The sequence below is a fragment of the Pipra filicauda genome, unplaced genomic scaffold, assembly GCF_003945595.2.
Source record: "Pipra filicauda isolate LSUMZ 115617 unplaced genomic scaffold, ASM394559v2 scaffold609_size223957_pilon, whole genome shotgun sequence".
Lineage (NCBI taxonomy): Eukaryota > Metazoa > Chordata > Aves > Passeriformes > Pipridae > Pipra > Pipra filicauda.
In genome coordinates this window covers 139,247-161,503 of record NW_024104764.1, presented here as the reverse complement: position 1 = coordinate 161,503, position 22,257 = coordinate 139,247, and the positions used below count along the sequence as shown (strand labels likewise).

The following is a 22,257-nucleotide window of genomic DNA, read 5'->3' as shown; positions in this document are numbered from 1 at the left end:
GGGTTGAGTTGGATTGGGATTAGTTTTGGTGTTGTTTGTGGGCAAATCTTATTGTCGTAACACATCAAAGTGGTCCTTGAAACAGACCCCTAAAAGCAACCCTTTCACACCCGTCGTTTGGGGAAAAGGAGGAAACCAGAGACAGGACACTGACCCAGAAGCCTATGAATTCATGCAGGTAACAACAGTGCTGATGGAGCTGTTGCCCTGACACTCTTTCTGTCATTAAGAGTCAAAATTTTGGGGCAGTAGAGGGTGGGAAGGAGCAAACAGTGTGGACTGGTGCTGTCATTTCAGCTCCTGGGACAGCTCTACCCTTTCACTGTTTGTGGACTTGTAAACTGCCAGGCAGGGATTGCCTGATCCCACATAAAGGATCACAGCTGAAGTCACTTCTGCATTACACACCCACCAGCTTTTTATTTTTAGAAAAGGATCTTTCCAGACTACTTGCAGATAAGTAGCAATTTTCCTTCTGTTGGTGACAGGGCAGTTTGGGCCAGAAGGAAACCCCTATTAGCTGCTGTCTCCTCCTTCTCCCATTTGCTTTTTGAACGTTATCAACTACTCTGTGTCAGCTCCTCTTCCTCTCCCAAAGTCAGTACTTTTCCATGACAGTTATTTTTCAGGTGAGGCTGGAGCTGTTTCCTCAGCCTGCTTAAGACCTGATGGTTTGAAGTGAAGGGGGAAACTCACATAAAAAATTAACAGCTTAAAAATTGCATTGTAAAGGTACACAAACAGCCCCTTTGAAAAGAAACCTTACCTGAGATCCCAGTCACACCCCCAGCCTACAAATGAATTCCTGTTTATTGACAAGAACTCACGGGAGGTATAAAAGGTGGTGAGGAGGAGATGCAAGTGTCCTACAAACAGAAACCAGTAACAGAGTTCTGTCCTGGGGATGTACAGCACTGGTTTGTGATCACTCCTTGCTTTTCTCAGTCCCCACAGGACTCCACCTTCCTCCAGGATGGCAAGACCCCATGAGCACCTCGTCCTGCTGGGCACTTCCCTTTGGCTCCTCTCTGACCACTTAGTGATTTCCACAAGCTCACAGAACATAAAATGATCTTTGGGACTCCCAGCTATCACATTTTGTTACAATTGTCCACCATGTTAAAATTTTACACTGGTGAGATGGACAGGCAGCCAGGTCTCCTAAACCTCTTGTGGCCTAGAGCACAGTAAGCAGGGATGTTAGATTATGTGCACTGTAAGCTAAAAATAGGAGAAAATTAATAAAAGATTTAGTCTAACTTAAGGTCACTGTGGAGTTGAGTTCTGGCTTGAAGCCAGAAGCCCAAAATGTGCAGTTTTAACAGCAGAATAGAGCTGAAACTGGGTCACCTGAACACAATACTGATCTAAAAAGCCCAGGGATCAACATCTCCCTTAACAAGACCCAACCAACCAACCAAAAAAAAAAACGCAAACCAACCAAAAAAACCCCAGAAGTTCAACCCAGTCTGCTTTGGGAAGTTCTATGCCTTGTGCTCCAAGACAGATAAATTGCTTAAGGTGTTTTGTATTCAGAATATGGGCACAAACCAGAGAAATTCCCCCACAGACATTCCTGCAGGAACATTACAGGATGATACATCACCAGGAATTAGGGACTGTAGGGGCTGGAGAACTCCTCTTGCTGCAAGGCAGGTCAGCTGAACTTGAAGGGAACTCATAAGAGAAACAGTTTATGTAAAAATAAGCTATTTTTATTTCTTTCCCAGGTACTGGACAATTCTCAGACATTGCTAGATATCCTGAAGGAAGAAAGTGGGAATGGTGTAAAGCCAGTGAGCCACAAAGCAGTTCATTAGGACAACAAGCACATCAACAAAAGCGTTCCTAAACTCGATTTTCAGCCTGGGAAGTCCTGCTGGTCTGGGACAGCTGCTGTTCTGGTACAAGGACACCACATTTAATAAAAGCCTTTGTTTTGCAGAAGTAAATTTTCCTTTCAGATGTGCTTTGGTATTAGAGATCCACTAAAGCTGATCCTCAAGTGTTAGAGATGAGGGTAGGCATGTACAAAAAAAATACCCTTTATTTTGAGCACAGTGATCCTGAAGCTGCTTCTGCCCTCAGAACAGCACTCACCTTGCCCTGCCAGGAGTGAGCTCAGGGTACCTGGCACAGACAGGGATCAGAGCAGAGCTGGGGAGCACAAAGGCAGCGCTGGGTGAGGTGTGACTCAGGGGCAGGGTAGAGCAGGAGAACTGGAGGAAGGAGCAGAGGAGCCAGCAGCACACAGGGCAGCACGTGCTGCATCCCCCACCTCCTGAGCCTGTCCTGCCCACGGGGCTGCAGGCACTGAGGTAACTCAGAGGACAGCACACCGAGTGCCAGAGCAGTGTTTCAGCTGGCTGAGGTCAGGGGAACAAGCTGCAGGATATTGTTGGCTTTAGCATTCCTCATTGATCCATAGCAGAACGAAGTCAGGACTAGTTCAGACACCTTGTCCCTAACTTGAGCTGAAAGCAGCTTTTGCCTTACCACCTGCAGTTTTGCTAAGCTGTGACTCTACAGAGCTGCCTTAAACTGACCTGGGCTTTTCCACAGGGAAGGATGCTCACTGGGACCTTCCTGCTAAAAAAGCTGCAAAAAACCTTTTCTTCAAACACAGTCCCTGGTCTTTGGCTATGGGCAGTGTTTAACTCCACACAGCTGAGAACTTACCCCTTAAATTTTCCTTGCATTTTCCCTCATTCTACCCCAGTGTCAGCACCTTGTCCTGAAGTATTCCATATAACACATGGAATTCCACAGGACCCACAGTACCTGTGTCATGTCCCAGGCAGGTGCACTGCAGACACGTCCTGCTCCTGGGAGGTCAAGCAGGGAGCAGGTCTTGAGTTGGCCTGGACAGAACAAGGAGGTGCCAAGTGTTCCTCTGTGGCCCCTCCAGCCAACATCTAACAAACTACTGAGTATCTCATCTTTTTCTGTGTGTGTGTTCTCTTTCCAGAAGTATTTAGGCACAGAAGGGAACAGCTACAAGTAGGTATGTACTAACATTTAATCCTGACTGTGTTTTTCAGCAGAACAACCTTCCCCTGCTGCTACAATACACACCAAACCCAGTGCAAGGTATGCAGAGCATTTTCAGTTCACAGACCTCGAGTAGATATCCATCATCTCTGTATAACAGACAAACCAATAAACATATCAAATCTAATCAAAGATTCCAGCCTGTTCCTTTGGACAGAGCCCCATGCTGGGGTACCACTCATTCCATAAAGCCCAAAGAGGCCAGATCTTTTCCAACTGCATCTCTTTTAATCCCAAAGTACAAATCACATTAGCAGCAGTGTTCTATCTGTTCCAGAGTGCAATTTTGACCCTGAGTTTACAGTAGTAGAAAATGTAAATGGAAGATTCTAGCAGATTCCTTTGCATATTGGCTGCATTAAACAATTACAATAGAACTATAAAAATCCTAGAAAAAAAAAACAAAACAAAAAAACCCACATTCCTTGTTCAAGTTCTGCAGAAGAAAGGAGTGAAAGTGCCCTCCTGTGCTTTGATTAGAGGAGCAGAGCGAGCGTGGTTCAAAGGAATCCTCCCCACAAACCAAGACAGATCAGTCAGATCTGGAACAGAGCAACAAGAGGAACTGGCAAACTGGAGCACAACCAGCAATTCCTAGAGACTGGATGCCAAAATTGGGTATGGACAGAGCAAAGCTATGGCCAATGTTTGGGAATTTTCAAGAGGCTCGAGCCAGTCTGGTCACTTGGTTACAGATTGGTGCAAAAATGACACCTAAAGCTAAAGGCATTCATTCCTCTCCCCTCCCTCACAGGGTGTTCACGTAACTGGCACATTAATTCCATGATGGTTCAGTGAAACCAGTCCCAGAAACATGCCAAGAACAAACCATGACCCTTCAATGGTTTTCCAAACTGACACCTTATCTGTCAAATCACAGCCACGCTGTGAATCCAGCTCAGATGCTCCCAGTGCTCCAAAGCCATTCTCCACTGAGACCTCTGATGGGAAAAGTGTTACAAAAGCTGTCCAGACCCCACAGAGTGCCTGGACTCAGATAAGCACCGAGAGAACTGACATCCATCCCGGGATTACAGCTCTGCCCTTCGCGCACTTGCCTAATCAGCAGCTGATCTTGAACAAGGAATGTGCAAGGCCACAGGCAGAATAAATCATACGCCTCAAAAGTAGCAATTAGGTCCCAAAATCCAGTGCAAATATTCTCCGAAGATGCCCGAGAGCATCTGGTCCCCCCTTGGCATCAGGATCCAGCGCACGGCGGGGCGGGAGGGCGCCGGCCGGGGCCGGGGCAGGTGCACTGACACGTCCTGCCCAGCAGCTGCTGCTGCAGGACCGGGGATGAATCCGTCAGAAATAGAGCGCGGGCTCGCTGCTGAAATCCGAGAGCCCGCCCTTCTCTGCCGGGGTGAGCTGTGGAGAGAGAGGAGGGCTCATCAAATCAGAGCAAACCAGCACCCACACTTCTGCACTGGCACCTTGCCCAGGGCATCAATTCCCCCCTCCAAATGTGCCCTGGATTATCACGGAATCCCACAATAGTTTGGATTGGAAGGACCCTTAAAGCCATGGGCAGGGTCACCTTTCACTAGCCCAGGTTGCTCCAAGCCCAGTCCAACCTGGCCTTGGACACTTCCAGGGATGGGGCAGCCACAGCTTCTCTGGGCAACCTGTGCCAGGGCCTCCCCACTCTCACAGGGAAGAATTTCTTCCTAAAATCTAATCTAAATCTCTTCTCTTTTAGTTTAAAACCCTTTCCCCCTTGTTCTATCACCCACCCATGTAAAAAGTCCATCTCCCTGTTTTTTACAAGCCCCTTTAGGCACTGGAAGGGGCTCTCAGGTCTCCCTGGAGCCTTCTGATTTCCAGGTGAACACCCCCAGCTCTCCCTGCCTGGCTCCAGAGCAGAGGGACTCCAGCCCTTGGAGCATCTCTGTGGCCTCCTCTGGACTTATTCCAACAAGTCCATGTTTTTCCTGTGCTGAGCACAGAGTGTGCAGCTGCCTTAAGTCTCGTTCACACAGAGAGACAGGTCTGTCAGTGGCAGTGGGACCGTGTGTTGGTCCCTTTGGGAGCAGTGACACACCTCCCTGGACAGTGAACACAAAGGCACATCCGTCCCATCCACTGCCCAGAACAACCCCAGCACCACAGAACAGCACAGCAAGACTTCCTTATTTAAAGCCTCACCATGTCTTGGTTCCCATGGGAATCAGCTTCCTTTGGGAGGGGTCCCTCTGCAGCAGGACCCTCATACTTCTGCTCCTGCCACTCGCTGAACTTCACGGAGTGCTTTGGGGTGTAGCTGGATAAATCTGCTGGAAGGAGAAAGCTGGTGTAAATATTCCTCACCACCCCAAAAGGAAGTGGGGCCAGGATCCCGGAAGGGACAGCATGGAAGCTGCCCAGCTGCAGTTCCCTGGTCACCTCCATTAGCATTTCCACCCACATGGAGCCCCATAAGGGTCTGTAGGAAACATGGACACTGTCAGACACCACCTGCCAACACAGGGCCTCACTCACCTGAGTTGGGTGTACTGGGATGCAAAGTGCCATTGGGGCGTGGAACGTAAAAAGGGCAAGATTTTTCCTCCTCTGTTTCCGAAGCGTGGCCTTCCTCCTCCTCCTCCTCTTCTGCCAGGGAGCTCTCTGAGGGGTACTCAAACATAGTCTGCAAACTTGTCTCATTGAAGGAGATCTTCATCTAGACAACAGCAAAGGAGGATTGTCAGAGAGCAGCACGAGAACCCACTGATCCCAGCGCTGGCTCTGGCACAGGCCACTGCACCCCAGGGCTGCACCCTGGTTTATAGGAATGACTGAATATCTCCCCCATCCCTTCCCATGTGCCTTGGTGGATCTCTTGCCATGCTGACAGAGAGCCAAATGGATGGGATGGAGGCAGGAGGCTGAGGGGTCCAGACCACCTCTGGCTTTTTGCCCTTCACCATTATCTCACTGATGCCCAGCACCCAGGAGGAGCTGCCAGCGTGTCTCTCTCGAGATCAATGTTGCCAAGCAGGAAAGGAAAACATCCACATGTTGGAAAGGTGACATTGCTAATGCCTGACAACTCGTTTGTGTGCCCAGACTACAGAAATATGGGTGATAGGACTCCAGTCTTAGGAGGACATCCCGCCAAAGAGTTATTTAAGCTACATAAAACGGGGCTTAATACCAGAAGTGAGAAGGTGGAAACAGCTAAAGGAGAGATGGTAACAGGTGGTAGCAGAGAAAGGAAAATACTGGACAAGGTTCTGGTTTGAAAACAGTTTTATTCATTATTCTCACTAATGACCTTTGCAGAGTAACTGGGAGAATGAAGGTGAATGAATGAAGGAGGAATTGAGGAATGAAGGTGACTCAAACATCAAAGGAAAACCAGAATTTTATGGGTCATGAAGAAAACTAGAGAGCAAGAACACTAGAAATGGAATGGTGTTTAAGACCAACCCTTGCTCTAAGACAAGTTCATCACCTGTGAATAACAGGAAGAAAATTTTGGATTGGCTACAGGATTGTAATCACCATTAGGATACTGCTTAAAGCAGGAATGAAACAAAGCATTTCTGCTGGAAATAGGGACTGCCTGGCTCCATCCTGCCTGTAACACCCAGCAGGTGGTGAAAATAACTCCAGATATGCTCTTCCAAGTTGAAAAGAAAAGCTGAGGGAAGGGTTTGCTCCCCTGCAGCCTGTCCTGTCCTAATCATTATCTACCGTTGTGCTCAGAGGATCTGGTTACAGGTCACCTCAACAGGTGCAGGGGAGATTCACTGGCAAAAACTTCCCACCAGCACAAGTGCAGGTTGAGAAAAAGCATCACAGTTCTTTAAGAACACCAGAAAATAACCCCCAAGGAGCAGAGAGCTGCTGATGCCAGCACACAGCAGACAAACAAGGAGGAATTGCCAGGAATAGATTTACGCCAGAAGTAGGGAAGTATCCAGCCAACAGGGATCAAGGTTCAGGAGCAGCTGTCTAAGAGGGTGTTGTGATCCCTCTACTTCTAAATACAATTAAAACCCAGACAATAAGGTTATAAACAGAATTAAAAGGACGTGGGAGCTTGTGACAGGCGGCAGGAGCTGCATGGATCTCTCTAGATGCTGTGTAACGACTGGCAAGGAGCAAGTGCAGCACATTTTTTACCTCCTGTGCCATATTTGCAGTTACTCTCACACCCAAACTCCCCTACGGGCTGGGAAGTGGCACCTGGCCCCAGGCAGCTCTCAAGCACCACATGTGCTGCCCAGGTGCACCTATTCCCTGGAATAGCTGTCTCTGCGTGTCCAGGGGCCGGAGCATTGGTGGGGGCTGCTGAAGTCCTCGGGGGCCAGAGCTGCCAGTGGGCCACAGTGCCCCTGTGCTGCCTATGGAACCTGGCAAATATGGGGGACCAGGGTCTGCAGGGCCAGACAGGGAGCATTTCACTGCTGCTTTTCAGCAAAACAGCAAGAGGAGTTTAACTCGGATCTGGGTAACAGAGTGAGCACCTGCACCTCCTCCACACTGCAGAAGCACACCTGGGGTGCCACTCCACCCCAGCACGGGATGTACCTTGGACACACTCCCAGGATGGAAACAGCACAGAGGGCAACCAGCTGCTCTTCCCCATTCCCTGCCCCAGAGCCACTCTGACCTTCTTCAGATGACACATGGGGAGAACACTGATTATACTTCAGACAAGAGGGGTTGGAATAAAATGGTCCTGAAGATTAGAGCATCCCAGTTGCTGTTCCCTGAATTTCCCATCCCTGCTGCTGACCTAGATGCTCCCTGATCCGAGCCAGGCTGGGACTGCTCACAATGTGGTGTCTGTGCTGGGGACGAGCCACACTGCCAGGCACGAAGGCCAGAGAGTGGAGGTGCCCAGAGCTCCTGGAAGCTCAGGAGCTATCCCAGAACCAGACACTGCACACAGGCTGCTTACCAGTGCTGGCAACTGCACTGAAGGGCAAGAGCTACTTGGCTAAACATGGAAAACAAAGGAGACGGGAGAGATATGCCTTAGATTTAGAATTTAAGCTTGGGAGATGGAACTAAGTGTTCCTAGTTTTCTGTTATCTGGAGGAAATCTCTGAGAAAAATTACTTTGAGTCCAGTTTGGACCAAAGGTGCGTGTAGTGCTGGAGGAGGAAACAGCCTCACCAGGGAGCAAAACCAAAGAGCAGAACGCAGCAGAAGTGACCCAGAAATACAACCTTGCCCACACAGTGCCCAGAGGCAACACCCCAACAGCCCTAAACTCACACAGCTCCCACTTCCCACAGCCAGCTCACTCCCGGAGCAGGGCTGGGTGTCCTGCTGGAGTCTCCAGGCACCTGTGCAGGAGGCAGTGCTGGAGCCATTCACACAGAGCAATCATTAACCACAGCAGTGCAGCCCCCCACGCCCAGGGACAGCTGGGGACAGCTCAGGACAAGACAACCTGCTGCCCCAGCAGCACACGCCGAAGTTCACACCAGCCAGTCGTGCGTGGCACGGCTGCACCACGGCACAACCCCCAGAAACCACACCGGGGGGTGTCCCACCCTCTGCACCCACAGCCTGCTCCCGAGCACCAGCAGAGCCCCACAGAGCTGCAATAAAGCTCTGGACACACCCAGACAGAGCAAACACAAGGAACAACCCGGAGCTGGCCCAGGGAAGGACTGCAGGGAGCTCAGTCAGCCCTGCCCCTGCAGGGAGAGAGCACTAAAAGCAGAGCAGTGAACTGCCGAGCTGCCCTTCCCAAGCAGGACGTGCTTCCGGGGAAGCACAGCCCAGGCTTGACCCAAACGAGGACGGAGGGTGACGTGCTCAGGCAAAACCAGGGGACACAGAGGCAGAGCTGCCTGAAGAAACAGAGCAGCTACAGAGCAGAACTGAGCACTGTGTGGGGAACACAGGCAGCTTCAGTCCCAGGAACCATCTAAATAGGAAAATCAAGAGCCCAGCAATGGCATAGACACCAGGTTTGCACAGCCAGCAGCCCCTTGCCAGACCACTGAGGCTTTTATGGGAACACAAAAGGCAAGAGGGGACGTTTCTTTAGAAGAAAAGCATCTCCCAGCAGAGCCAAGCACGCTGGAGCCTGGCCAGAGGGCTCTGCTCAACGTGTCTCAGCACTGGTTTCCCCATTTCTGCCCCAGCAGCAGCTGCCAGTTGTGGCAAGGAAGAATTTTGCACCCTTCAGCTGTGGATGTTTGCAGGGATTTGTCACTCTTCACTCAGCTGAAGGCTTCACCCACAACTGTGTCACAAACCAACCCATATATCTATATATTAATACTCTGCCCAGCAGTCAGAGACATGCTGGGAAGAGCAAAGCAGGCTTTTCAGGGGATATTGTGCTGCTCAGCCAACAGATTCTTGTTGCCATAGCAAGAATCATTTATTTATTTGCTAGGATTTGAACAGTAATGAGTAATAAAAGAGAGGCAGGAAAAAGAAGGCAGGGTAAACATTGCCCAACGTGCGTAAATCTGAGTAGTCATACAAGGCTCATTTAGAAAAGAAAACAAAAGTCAACCTTCTTTCAGGGCAGGCTGCTTCCAGACCAACCACCAGAGAGGCCTCATGGACAGAGACTTATCAGAAATAAAAATAACCAATTTACAGAACCCAACCTATGACATAAGCAATGACAGCCAGCAGATACCTCACCCCCAAAAGGGAGGTGGGAAAGTCTGCAAGGCAGTTTTAATGACAGAACAAACACCCCATGGCTTCTCACACCAGGGATCTCTCTGGAAGTCTCCTGGGGTTAATCTGCATCCTCAGCTCTGGAAGCAATCTCTTTAGTGTGGCTTTTCTCTTCTACACCCATTATCACATTTGCTTCTTGGCTGATGAGGCAAAGCCCAAATGATTATGTAGGGTGTTTGCACCTTTTAAATAGGAACTTCTTTGCAATCCAAATCCTCACCTTGTAAGAGTCAGAAAAAAAAAATGTTCTAGGCATTAAAAGAGATCAACAAAATCACCCTGTAACTCTATTCCAGCAGGGAGAGTCAGAGTCAGCATACTGCTGACATCCCACAGCACCCAACCCACCAAGTGCTTCACCAGATCCAAACAGCTGAGCAGCACCAGGGATCAAGATTCTTCTTTTCAGGTACTAATTTTCCTCTGATCATCCTCTCTCCTCCAGCAACATAATTCCCAAGTGACAAACCCCGGGACTGCTCTGACCCCCCAGGACATGTGTGGGCTGCCAAGTGCTGCTGGGTGTGATTTAAAGCAGCTTTTCACACCTGGTCAATCCAATGCCTCCTCCTCTCTCAGCATCTGCACAGAGGGAGGGAGGACCATTCAGCATGAGTGAATCTCAGAGATCAAGCATGAACAAAGTGAGTGTTTGGGAGAATCTTGTGTTCCTGTGCAGTCTTACACTGAGCTCATTTGCTGCTGCACTGGTTGTCTAAAGATTGGGTGGACAGCATGAAAGCACAAGGACATCTCACCTGACACCTGGAACTGCAGCAGCCAGCTGGGGGAAGCCTGTACACGCAGAGCATCCCTGGGAGGTTTGCAAACAGCCCCCTGGGCTGGGCAGGAAAACTGCTCAAAGAGCAAACCCGTTGGGTTGGTTGATAGAGGCTCTGCCCCCAGGACTGCAGGGAGCTTCTAAACCCAGAACTCAGGACCCTTCTAAACACAGAACAACCTCCCAGCTGCCATGGGGTGAGAGGGAAGGTCTCTGCACAGACAAATAACTGCTCGTGACACTGGAAACAGAGGGCAGTATTTTATGGTGGAAAAGACCTCCAAAGGGTTTACCCTGGTCCTCCCACCTGACCATTCTCACAGAGCACCAGATTTACTAAAAGGAGGCAGAAGAGCAGGAACCTTCTTTTTTTTTTTCATAGCAACCTGCAGTCAATGATCTAGACAATTCCCCTGGAAAGAAAGTTTTAGATAAAGGATTTTTGAGAAAATGAGCCACTTCCTTAGAGTTGGCAATGAGCTTGTCTATGTGCCTGTACTTGTCCTGAAAACACGGTCATGTGTCAGCCCAAACTGTTGAAACTATGTGCAGCAGCCTGGAATAGTACCCTGGGGACTGCAGTAGCATCAGCACATGACCAGGGCATTTGCTATCATTCAGAGAAGATAAGGAGCTTTTGCACCTCTCAAGCCTTTCCTTGACACAGGAATAAAGGGCTTTTCCCTGACAAGTATCCCTAGGAACTCAGGGGACTTGAGGCTTGGCTCCTATATCAGATTAACCCTGTACTGCTATGGCTGAAGCAGCCTAAATATGCCCAGGAAACTGCACATGGCACTTCAGAAATGTGCTTTTCTGTCATTCTGCACAAAAAGAATAATTTTGGGGAACTGGAGTTGGCTGCATCACCACAGGCTCACTCGATCACGTGTGATTATCTTTTCCAAGACGTGTTTGCTAAGAGCAAAACTGACTTCTGCTCAACTATTAACTGCACCACAGTTACTGAGCAGAGCTAAGGGCACTAAAGATTTACAGCAGGAGCGTGTCAGGGAAGCCCTGTGTGGCTGGCAAAGGAGAGGTTTCCTCCAGGATCACTTCCCAGCTCCCAAGCCACAAGGCAAAACAAGAAAGTCTCCATTTACAAGGCAACCCACACAGCCAGCCCTGTGTAATCAATATGCTGGAGCACATGGCAGACAGGAGCAATGCATGGAGATTCGAAATATTAAACTCCTCGTGCAAGACAGGGGCAAGTTTCAAGTTCCTGATGAGAAGTGACAAGGTGGGGACAGCCCCGGGAGCACCACAGGCCAGGCAGCTTGGTTAACTCTTCCCTCGACTGCGTTGGACAAGGAGAGATTCCAGAGCCCAAACAACCACAGCTGGAGCCCCAAGTGTGCCAGGGCACAGAGCAGCCATTCACCAGAGAATCCTTTATTCCTCCTCACATCTGCAGGCAGAGGAGCCAGAGCCTCCCACAGCTTAACAAGCAATTCAGATATTACTTCCTTGGCCCTTCAGAATTGGACAAATCTCCCTACATCTATGGAACAAGCCTCCTCTGAATACACAAAGAGAGCAGGATAAACAAGGTACAATTAGTGTCAAGACTTGGTGTCTTCATAAACAACAGCCAGAACTCCCCACCAGCAGAGGACTCTGCTTTGCAGGCAGCTCTGAGCACACCACTTGTGGCTACAATGTGGGGCACACTGGGGGTTGCCACCCTCAAGCATTTCTGTGCAACCCAGACTGCCCAGAGCAGTCTCAACAAACGCCTTGGGCTGGTGCTGGAATGGGACCCACTGGAGCATCATTCCATGGGAAATACAGGGAGGTTGGGAACAGAATTACTTCCCACCCCGCCAAGGAGCTCATTCCAGACTTCAGGACCAAAAGGTTTCAGTGATATACACAGTATCCCCTGCATGACAGAGGTCATGTCTCTCTTGCCCTTTTTCTCCACTCCTAACATGCAAAAGGTGCTTCCCCAATGGGAAGTGCAGCAGGTTCCCCAGGAGCCCCAGGGATCTGCCTGACTCAGCCCTGCATTTTCACCAGCTGCAAGAGATATCATTTCCCTGAGCACACAAGTGTTTTGCTGTCATTGTGTCTGAGATATTTCCTCCAGCTTGCTTACATTCCTTCCAGTGCCCAAAGCCCAGCAGCTCCATCCTGCCAAGTTCCCAAGATCATCCAAAGGGCACTTCTCGGAAAACACCAGCACCGAGTTCCTCCAGTGCAGATTTTCCCAGGATGTTTGTGAAGCTGCTCTGTGTGATACAGATGCTTCACATGACTCTTCCTACACAAACTGTCCCCATCCTCCCAGCCTCATGCCATACCCACATCCCACTGCAGTCACGAGGAGGAGTCTGGGTTCTAAACAGGTTTTAAACTCAGGTTTCACTTGGGAGGGGGTGAGCACAACCCCTGAGGTGAAGGAGATGTTGCTGCAGCAGCTCTTACAGGGAGTTCCTTTGCTGCCACTGAACCAAGAAACTAAACATTTTCACTTTTCCTACTATTCCCCACATGTAAAACAGACCAGCAGGACCCCTGCCCCAACAGGCTGAGCATGTCCTTCCTCTGCTCCTCTCAGGAACACCGTGACCATGTACTGGAAAAAAACAGAGTGGGCAGGAAAACCCAAACCCAAGACAAGCTGAATCCTTGAGAGAGAGGGGAAATTATAAACTGTCTCCAATCTGGTCCACAGATTAAGGAAACTGATTAAGATAAGGTTAACTGTAATCCTTGTGATTAGACTTCAGAGCACAAAGTACTTCAAATCTCCTCTCGAGCTCTGGGGCAGGCTGAGCCCTGGGCACATCCTAACCAGCCTCAAAGCCAGGCTTGCCTCTAATTTGCCTAAGAGTTTCTATTTTAGCTCTTCTGTCCCGTTCCCCTCACTGCTGACAGCAACAGGGGATGGGAGGAAGAAAACCAGGGGAATCTGGAGCAACTCAGGCTGTTGCTACAGCACGAGGCGAAGCATGGGAGTGGTGAGGCCATGGAGAACCTCAGTCACAGAAAGTTTCCCACTACAGAGATGAGATAAATCTGACTCATCTGCTCTGCCAGGGTTTCATACAACAAAGCACCAGCACTTCAAGCAGCTGGCAGGCAGGGGTGAAATAAAAAAAAACCCTACTGCCCCACCACCAGCCTTGGGTGCAGCTTGTGAAGTGGTTTAAAAGATATAACCACAGCAAATTCTGATTTCTAGAGTCTTCAGCCATCAACATCACAGGGTAAAACCCAGCAGAATTAGAAAAGGGCAGGGAAATGGCCCTGTCTGGGTGAAAGAGCCTGCTGATATCTGACAGCTAACAGAGATCACCCCTGCAGGGGAGGGACTGTGCCTCCTCATCCAAGACCTTATTTCCTGAGCATGATTTATCACTGCTGACCTCATCTACCAAAAATGCAATACATTCATGTCAGATACTGCCACAGCCCCTCCTTAAAAGTGGCAGATGGATCTGCCCCAGCAGAGCACAGCCAGAGACAGAAAACAACAAGAATGCAGCTCTCTGAGACCTAAAGAACACAAATCTCTGCCCTGATCCCTCCAAAACAGACATGACATAATTAATCTAAGGAATTTTTGCAGAGAGATTTTTGCTTCCACCACCACATTAATTTACTTGGGTTATGGTTAATTTAATTGTGTTATATATTGAAAAAAAATACTTCAGGCAGCCACTGATGTTTAGACTCCCCACTGTGCAGACTTGCTCCAAACAGGCCTGGGCAATAGCTGGAAGTGTTCATCCCTGCCAGCATCCTGAGCCTACACCTGGTTCTCACAGGAGACCATCTCCAACAGAGCTGAGATGATGGAGAACTGCAGAGCAAGAAGTTCAGCTGGTTAGACCAACAAGGTGCTGCCCAATCCTGCCCATGATGAAAACTGAGGGATATTAAGAATGATTTTTTAACAGACATTTAAGTGGGAATTTGGAAGCCACATTCAGGCATTACGCAGCTCAGAACATTAGGAAATGGACCTTGCTGAAGTCCACATAAGCTGGAACGTTTTGAAGTTCAGCTGAACATCTTTGAAGACAATTTAGCATTAGACTCCCAACTGTTTGGATCCCACCAGCCTTGTTCCCGTAATCCCTGCTCACACAGGGCCTGCCAGCACATGGCAAACCACCAGCTGTGACAGGAAAAACACATTAAAATCACCAACAACCTGCTGAGTGTTGGCTCTCAGGTCCTGTTACTCACAGGACTTTGGGTGGCCTGGCCAGAAGTGACTTTCTCTGGAGAGGACAAACATGCTGTGACTCGGGATGAACCGCAGGAGTGACAAGACACGTGGAAGGAGCACAGTCAGGGCAAGTGCTGCAGACACAGGACCTCCCCAGCAGAGTCCAGCCTCCAAGGAGACGAGAGCACGAAGCCTAAAGGCAGTGGCAGCTCCTCAGGAGCCCGGCTGGCTCCGCAGTTTGCCGTCCTTCCCAAGCTCTCGCTCCAACATGCCAGTCACGTGCTCTGCAGAAACCCAGATTTCTATCTCACTGACAGTGTTATTGTACGTTGTTCTGGCAGGTGACCAAACCACCATTGACTCTTTTCAGCTCAGCCGAGGTAGATTTTATCCTCTGAGATCCCAGAGATCCACATCCCGCAGCAAAGCCTTCCCTCCCTTCAGGGCTATGGAGCCGAAACGCTTTTAGTTCTCTGCCACAACAAAGAGGAGCCCTGAGCAGAGGTCACAGCAGTGCTCTGCATCCTCTGCCCCACTCCTGGTTTAGAATAAAGGTCAGTAGGTCTCCTTCCACCCCTGTGCTCGTATCCTGTCCTCCCCACCGGAGCTGACAGCTCAGCCAGGCTCCTCCAGCAGCTGCCCAGCACATCCGTTCGGAGCTGGAAACGGTCACTGAGTCCTCAAACTGAGTCACACTCTCACTGCTTTATCTGAACTAATGTTGGCACACCTTGGAGAGGCCTCAAAACAGCCACGAGAGCAGATGAAGAGTCCTCAAGGGCACCTGAACCCCACAGGAGGACAAAAAGCTCCCTGCCCACCCAGGCAGCCTGATGCCCAGGATGGGCACAGCCATCCAGCTGCAGATCCTGCTGTGTCCCATCACACACAGCCCCACACTGACCTTCAGAGCCCTGGGTGGGCGCTGCCTGTCCCACCACAGCAGCTCCAGTTGCACAAGAGAGCTGGGAAATGGTTATCCTGACACAGGAACAGCATCTCTCTCCCCCTCACCAAGACCCAGCTCCAACTCCAAAACTAACAGCTGCTTCACATATTTGAAGGTCTGGACGGAGCAATAAAGCTGTTTTTCCTGAAATTTCTTGCACACCAGCAGAATCCCTCAGGCCACAGCAAAGTCACAAGTCTTGCAGACTGCCAGCAGCCCAGGGCAGGGGCTGGAGCTCCCTCTGTGCAGCCCAGAGCAGTGCTGGAACCTGCTCCCAGCCTGTCCCAGCCACCCTCCCACTCCAGAAAGCCAGGCAGGATGTGGGGGATGTGGGCCAGAGGACATGGACCTCATCAGCTCCATTTTGCTGGGATCTTTACTACAGTCAGGCTTTCAGTGGCCAGACATGGGGATGAAAAGAGAGGCCGAATTCCCACATTTCAAGCAAAACACCACTTGCATCTCACAGAACAGAGGGTCCAACTGCCAGAGCTGCCTCCCTCCCTCCCCCGGTATGTACGGCCCTGGCTGTACATACAGACACCCACTGATCCACAGCATGTGGATCAGCATGTGCTAGACCTGGTTTCTATCTCTCCCAGATCCCTGCTGGGCACCAGCAAACCGCTGACATTTTCCAAGTCATCAAAGGTTCCCTAAACACTGCTTCCCTGAGCAAATCCAAGGCAAGGTTTGGAAAGGTGGGCTCATTCACCCCAAGAGATACAGGTAGGTGCTCACTAAAACCAGCGTCAGGTTTGATTTTGATACCCCAAAAGAGAAAGGGACTTTGGTATGAGCTCTCAGCTCACAGGATCCCTCTGCTTCTGCCCAATTCAGGCCAAAATCTAGTTTCTGAAAACCCCTACACAGCTACAAAATAGAACCCTTGTTTTTGGCCTGTTGCCTTGGCGACACACAGTGATCTCTTGGGAAGAAACCAAGGAATGCATCCTAATACGAGCTCCTTCCTTTTCAGGCATCAACTCTCAGCCTTATTACCCAGAGTAAAAGCCACAAACATCCTCTAGGTCAAGAGTAAACAGAAATCTTTCCATTTGCTCCAGCATCAGCATCTTCTAAACGCTGTCTGCAGAGTCAAACCCTGTACTTGCCACTCCAAGCAAGAAGGGAACTGAAAGAAAAACGGGTGTTTCTCCCACTACATCACCACATTTAATTTCACCCAGAAACTTCTGTCTCTACTACTTCTCCTTAAGCTGGATCTTAGTTTCCAAAGGGTCCCCATTTGTTTCAGTCTCCTGAGCTCTGCAATATTAAAAGGCAGAGTAGGAACTGCCTGTCACATCTCTCCTCTCCAAACCTAGATGTTTACACAAGTTCTCATGCAGGACATCCCCTCAAAGGCTGTTTAGAGCTGTGTGTGCACCTTGCAGTATTTAGCACCTCATGTGCACAGTGGGACAGTTTAATGCCATTAAGCTGATAAGAACATGAGCAGAGAAGCTCCATGACGTGCCCAATGTCACACAAATCCAACACTGACAGACGGAACAGCTCTTAACCAATATCATGGTATTTTTGGTTAGGAAAGGTCCTCTGGAGGTCTCTCGTCCCAACTCCTGCCTTAACCAGGTCTGACCTGCCAGTTGCTCAAGGCTTTCCCCAGGCAAGTTTCAGACAGCTCCAAGGTTGGAGATGCCACGACTTCTCTGGGGTTCTTGTTCTGGTGTTTGACCAACTTAAAAACAACTCAGTCAGTGCACCGGTCTTGTCCTCATCTCCCTCCCTTCACTTTTGTAATGTTAAGGACAGCTTCCATTGTGCACCACTGAATTGGTTTGGTTCTGTTCTTTGTGCCCCTACAGCACTCCCTGCTCAGAGGAATCAGCTCCCCAGCTGCATCAGGAGCAGGGCTTACCCAAGTGTGGCTGTCCCACGAGGTTCCCTCTGTACCTTCTGCTCCATCCTAAGAGCACCCATAACTGTAACATGTTGTGTTGATATTTTCACCATTTATAGCACACACCTGATTTGGTGTAAATCTGTTTAACGCCCCAAACTGAACTGAGCAGAGCCAAGAAAACAGCTGGAATGGGTTCAAGCCAGCAGGTGTTTAAACAGAACAACTCCAGTCGGACCGAGCATTCCCCTGTAGGAGAACAAGATAAAACTTCAGGAGCAATGAGCAACAATCATCACTCCTCATTTGCTTATTCTGGATCTCACAGTGCTCGTGGTCCAGACCTGCTCCCTGCATTAGTCACCATCAAATTAACACAGGCTGCGTATGCTCAGGAAGGAATTTAACAGCGTTAAGCCAGGGAAGCAGCACTCCCTGTCTCCCTTCAAATGAGATGCATCCTGCTCAAAGGATTTCCTCAACTTATAATGCTCAGCGCCTCAGGCACCCGTGTGGATTCAGTCCATCAGCCATCTAGCTGGATTTAGGTAACGGGAATGTCAAACAGCTCTTCCTGCTATGGGAAAACATGTCATGTTGCAGCTTAGAAGTCAGGATCTGTCACCTCAGTGTGCTGCTTTCAGAGCCCAACAACACGCCCACTCCTCCTCTATGTTTCACCAAGCCCTACAAAGATTAATTCTCAATGTAGGGCTCACAAGGATCCAAGTTAGATCCCAAGCAGTGAGAAAATCTGGCATTCAGTCTGAAGGCACTTGGAGCAATCGACATCTCGCGGATCTTCAGAGCTGTAGCTGCACATCCAGACCACGCAGGTGGTATAATCCTATCAAGGGGAGTTAAGTTCTTGCTGATCTCTTTCTGCCTAATCAAGACCTAATTCTTGAGCCTCTATCAATAGATCACTAATACGGGGAGGACACCAATGCCATGCTGCCCAAGTGACCACGGGGAGCTCAACATGTCCAGCACCCGTAGACACAGCGAGCAGAGCTGGAGGGAAAGCCCACAGCTGTTCAAACCTTGCAACTCACCCTGATTTCCTAAATATCTGAAATATTTCACTTTCTGTTATCGTATCTCCAAGAGGGGACGGGGTGGGAGAGGCCCTGCAGTTATCACAGGGAACATCCCACCCTCAGCTGCTTCGTGGAACAGCACCCAGTGCCCCCTCCCCGAGAGCAGCCTCTGGCTCCCAAAAGGATCAAGATTATCTTCCCAAACACACTTCTCATCTTCCCACCCGGTGCCTCACAGACAGACAGGCCAAAAGTAGCCACGTCCAGCCTGGCTGCTCAGCACAGAGGTGTCCCAGGCAATTATTACCTTCTTGCGACGGGAGCCCGTCTTGCTCATGCAGGACCTCTCCAGGGACAGGTACCCCCCGATCACTTCGATCTCGTTCACTGAGGGGTAGCGCTTTTTATGGGGTATCCCCACCTGGGGCCCATCAGCATTCTCCATGGCTTTGCCTCTTCCTTTGCTCTCCTCCTCCTCATCCTCTTCCTCCCGCTGCGGCCTTCCGCTGGCATCAGTGAGAGTCTGCAGCCCCGAGGCAACGGGCTTCCTTTTGGGCACGACAGTGAAGGTGCTGCCTCCCCTCTGGTGGGGGGCAGAGTGGGGTCTGTAGAGGGGCACGGAGGAGAACTCCATCTCCAGGTCAGGGCCAGCTCCTCCGGGCTGATCCAAGCTCCCCGTCCTCGCAGTCGAGCCGGCCCTGGGAGAAACCTCCCCACTGTCCGGCTCCACAATGTCATCGATGTAAGTCACAGGTACCAGCGGGTCCAGAGGAGCCGACGGGGAAGCGGCGGGCTCCTCCTGCTCCGGGGCGGGAGCCCTCGGGGGCTCCTTCGCTGCCTTCTCCTCCGAGGGCGGTGGCGGTGGCCGGGCGATGTGGGCCGGGGGCCGAGCCGGGCCGCCCTCCCGGCGGGGCACGAACAGGAAGGAATTGCGTGAATTCAGGCGCAGCTTGGCCAGAGCCTGAGCCTGCAGGTCGTGGGCTGGGATGGCCGCCAAGTCGGGCTTGGGGGCCGGGTGGATCTCGAAGGAGCCCCCGGCCCGGGGGGCTGAGGCGGAGAGCGGCTGAGTGGCGCCGGTGGCACTGGGGGCCAGACTGGCACTGGGCAGGGGCGACACGGCCGCCTCGGCCTCCTCTGGCTTTGGCCTCCTGGCGTTGGCTCTGGCATGGGAAGGGCTGGCGGATGGCACTGGCGGCCCCTTGGGCGGCGCGGGGCGGCCCGCGGGGACAGCTCCGGGCTCGGGGACGCGGGCGCCGGGGGGCTGCCCCCGGGGGGTGACGGTGAACGAGTTGGAGCTGATCTTGTGGAGGAAGCAGTTGGCCTGGGGGGCCGCAGCCTTGGGGGCGGCGGGAACCGCCTGGGGGGCTGCGGCCCGGGGGGCAGCCGGGGCGGGCTGGGGGGCCGCGGGCTCGGGGGTGACAGCCCGGGGGGAAACCGCGGGCTGCGGGGCGACAGCCCGGGCGGGGGTCGTGGGCTGGGGGGTGACAGCCCGGGGGGGAGCCAGGGCTGCCTGCGGGGGCACGGGCTGGGGGGTGACAGCCCGGGGAGGTGCCGCGGGCTCGGGGGTGACAGCCCGCGGGGGAGCCGGCAGCGGCTGGGGGGTGACAGCCCGGGACGGGGCCGTGGGCTGGGGGGTGGCAGCCCGGGGGGACACCGGCTGCAGGACAGCGGGCTGGGGGGCGGCCGGCACCGCCGGGGGGGTGGCAGCCCGGGGTGGCGCCGGCAGCGGCTGCGGGGCGGCGGGGACCGCGGGCGGGGATGGCGGTGCCGCCTTTGGCGCCGGGGCCCGGGGGGAGCCGGGGCCCTTGTGGAGGGGCGCGGGGGCGCGGGGGGAGCCGGGCCCCGCGGCCCGGGCAGCGCCCGGTCCCACCTGCGGAGGAGCCGCGGCGCCGCCGGCGCCGGTCCCGCTCAGCGCGTCCCCCCCGCGGCGGCGGCGGCCCCGCGGGCGCTGCCCGAACTTCTCCAGGAGGCGGCTGACGGTGCCCGGCTCGGCCGCCTCGGGCGGCTCCGGCGGCTCGGCCGTCTCGTAGATGACGACCTGGTCTGCGCGGATCTCGGCGAGCGCGGCCCCGCGCCGGGCCAGCAGCTCCCGCAGCGGGTCGGGGCCGGCCGGGTCCCGGCGGCGGGCGGGCGGCGCGTCCCCCGCGGCGAAGCAGGCGGCGGGGTCGGTGCGGGACTCGATGATGAGGATGTTGTCGGCGCGGATGGTGCGGATCCCGGGCACGGCGCTGTACAGCTCCAGCAGCTGCTGCAGCGGCCGCGCCGCCGCGCCGGGCCCGGGCCGCCCCTGCCGCAGCCGGCGGCGCTCGCTCTCCAGCCGCATGAAGGGGTTCTCGCGGAGCGGGCCCAGGCTCTCGGCCACCACCAGCCGCTCCCCGGCGGGCGGCTCGGGCTCGCCGCCCGCCCCCGCCAGCTTGGCCCGCTTGCGCTCCAGGATCTCCCGCTGCCAGGCGGGCTGAGCCCGCGGCCCGGCGCCGAGCGGCGGCTCCGCGCTGCTCATGGCGGCGGCGCTGGGGCTCTGAGGGCCGGGCCCCGCCGCGCCGGGCCGGCCCCGCGGCACCGCCCCCGGGCCGGGCGGGGCGGGTCTGCCCCGTCCCCGCCGCTCTGAGCGCCCCGCCCGGCCCCGGCTCGGGGTGGGACTCACCCGGGGAGCATCCCCGGGGCTGGGGACCGGCCGGGCCCGCTGCCCGCACCGCCCTCCCCTCGCACACGGGAGCCCCCGGCCCGCGGGGTCTCGGCCTCACGCGGGCCACGGTGACCGGCACAAGGAACCCTGAACACCCACATCTGCCCTTTCCCCAAATCCCGGACTGGCCCGCGGGGCACCAGCCCAGGACAAGAGAGAAAATCGCCCTTGGGGGTCACTCGTAGGATCTTGGCCATAGTCCGGGCAGGTGCCTGGGCAGGAGCGGCCGTGCTGGGCAGGGAACGAGCCCCGAGTGCCAGAGCAGTGTCCGTGCCAGCCATCCCGTCGGAGGAGTGCTTTAGGGAGAGCTCTGATGGAGACAAGTGGCACTTCCCACGGCACGTGGCAGTAAAGCAGGGAAAGCATTTTTCCCACCAGCTTCGCTCTTCAGGCTGCCCAGGGAGGTCGTGGAGTCTCCTTCTCTTGGAGACATTCCAAACCCACCTGGACGTGTTCCTGTGTCACTTGCTCTGGGTGACCCTGCCTTGGCAGGGAGTTGGACTGGATGATCTCCAGAGGTCCCTTCCAACCCCGGCTATTCTGTGACTCATCAACAGCCACTTGTTGAGTACAAAAGTGCCGCCGCGGCGTTATTTCCAGTCAGTCCTGTTATCAGCCACCTGCAGCTGTCTTTGGGAATTCTGAGCGATCAGGAAACGATCACTGGTCAGTGCAGGACTTCCCACACCTCCCACAGCGGCAGGGGATGAAATCCTCACCCCGGGAGGCACGGGGGATGTGGCACACGGTGACATAAATAATCTTTGGCCAGGATTTGGGGAGGTTCTGGCCTGGCTGGGAGCTGTGGAGCCGCACCCCGGCATGCCCGGTGGGGGTGATGCACCCACTGCAGCCGGGCTGCCCAAAACACAGGTGTGTTTACGGGAAGCAGCTCCGCGTACTCCTGATAAGGCTCCTACCTTTGCACTCCCAAGCCACAACAGAGCAATTGCACCTTCTTCAAACGCTACGTGGGAATTATACTACGAAAAATAGATATTTTTTTTTATTGCCAAAGCTGCCCACGTGCCGCGGTGCCCAGCTGTGCTGTG

At 53.1% G+C, this 22,257-nt stretch overlaps 1 protein-coding gene across 1 annotated transcript; it reads right to left on the bottom strand.

Moving 5' to 3' along the window:
* Window positions 1-1,693: 1,693 nt before the first annotated feature.
* Window positions 1,694-21,039, bottom strand: TPRN (taperin). Its single transcript, XM_027739458.2, has 4 exons — window positions 18,827-21,039; window positions 5,533-5,713; window positions 5,200-5,327; window positions 1,694-4,422 (listed from the first exon to the last, which is right to left on the bottom strand). Exons 1-4 carry the CDS (start codon window positions 21,017-21,019, stop codon window positions 4,360-4,362), a joined length of 2,565 nt encoding a protein of 854 aa, XP_027595259.1. The 5' UTR covers window positions 21,020-21,039; the 3' UTR covers window positions 1,694-4,359.
* Window positions 21,040-22,257: the final 1,218 nt, after the last annotated feature.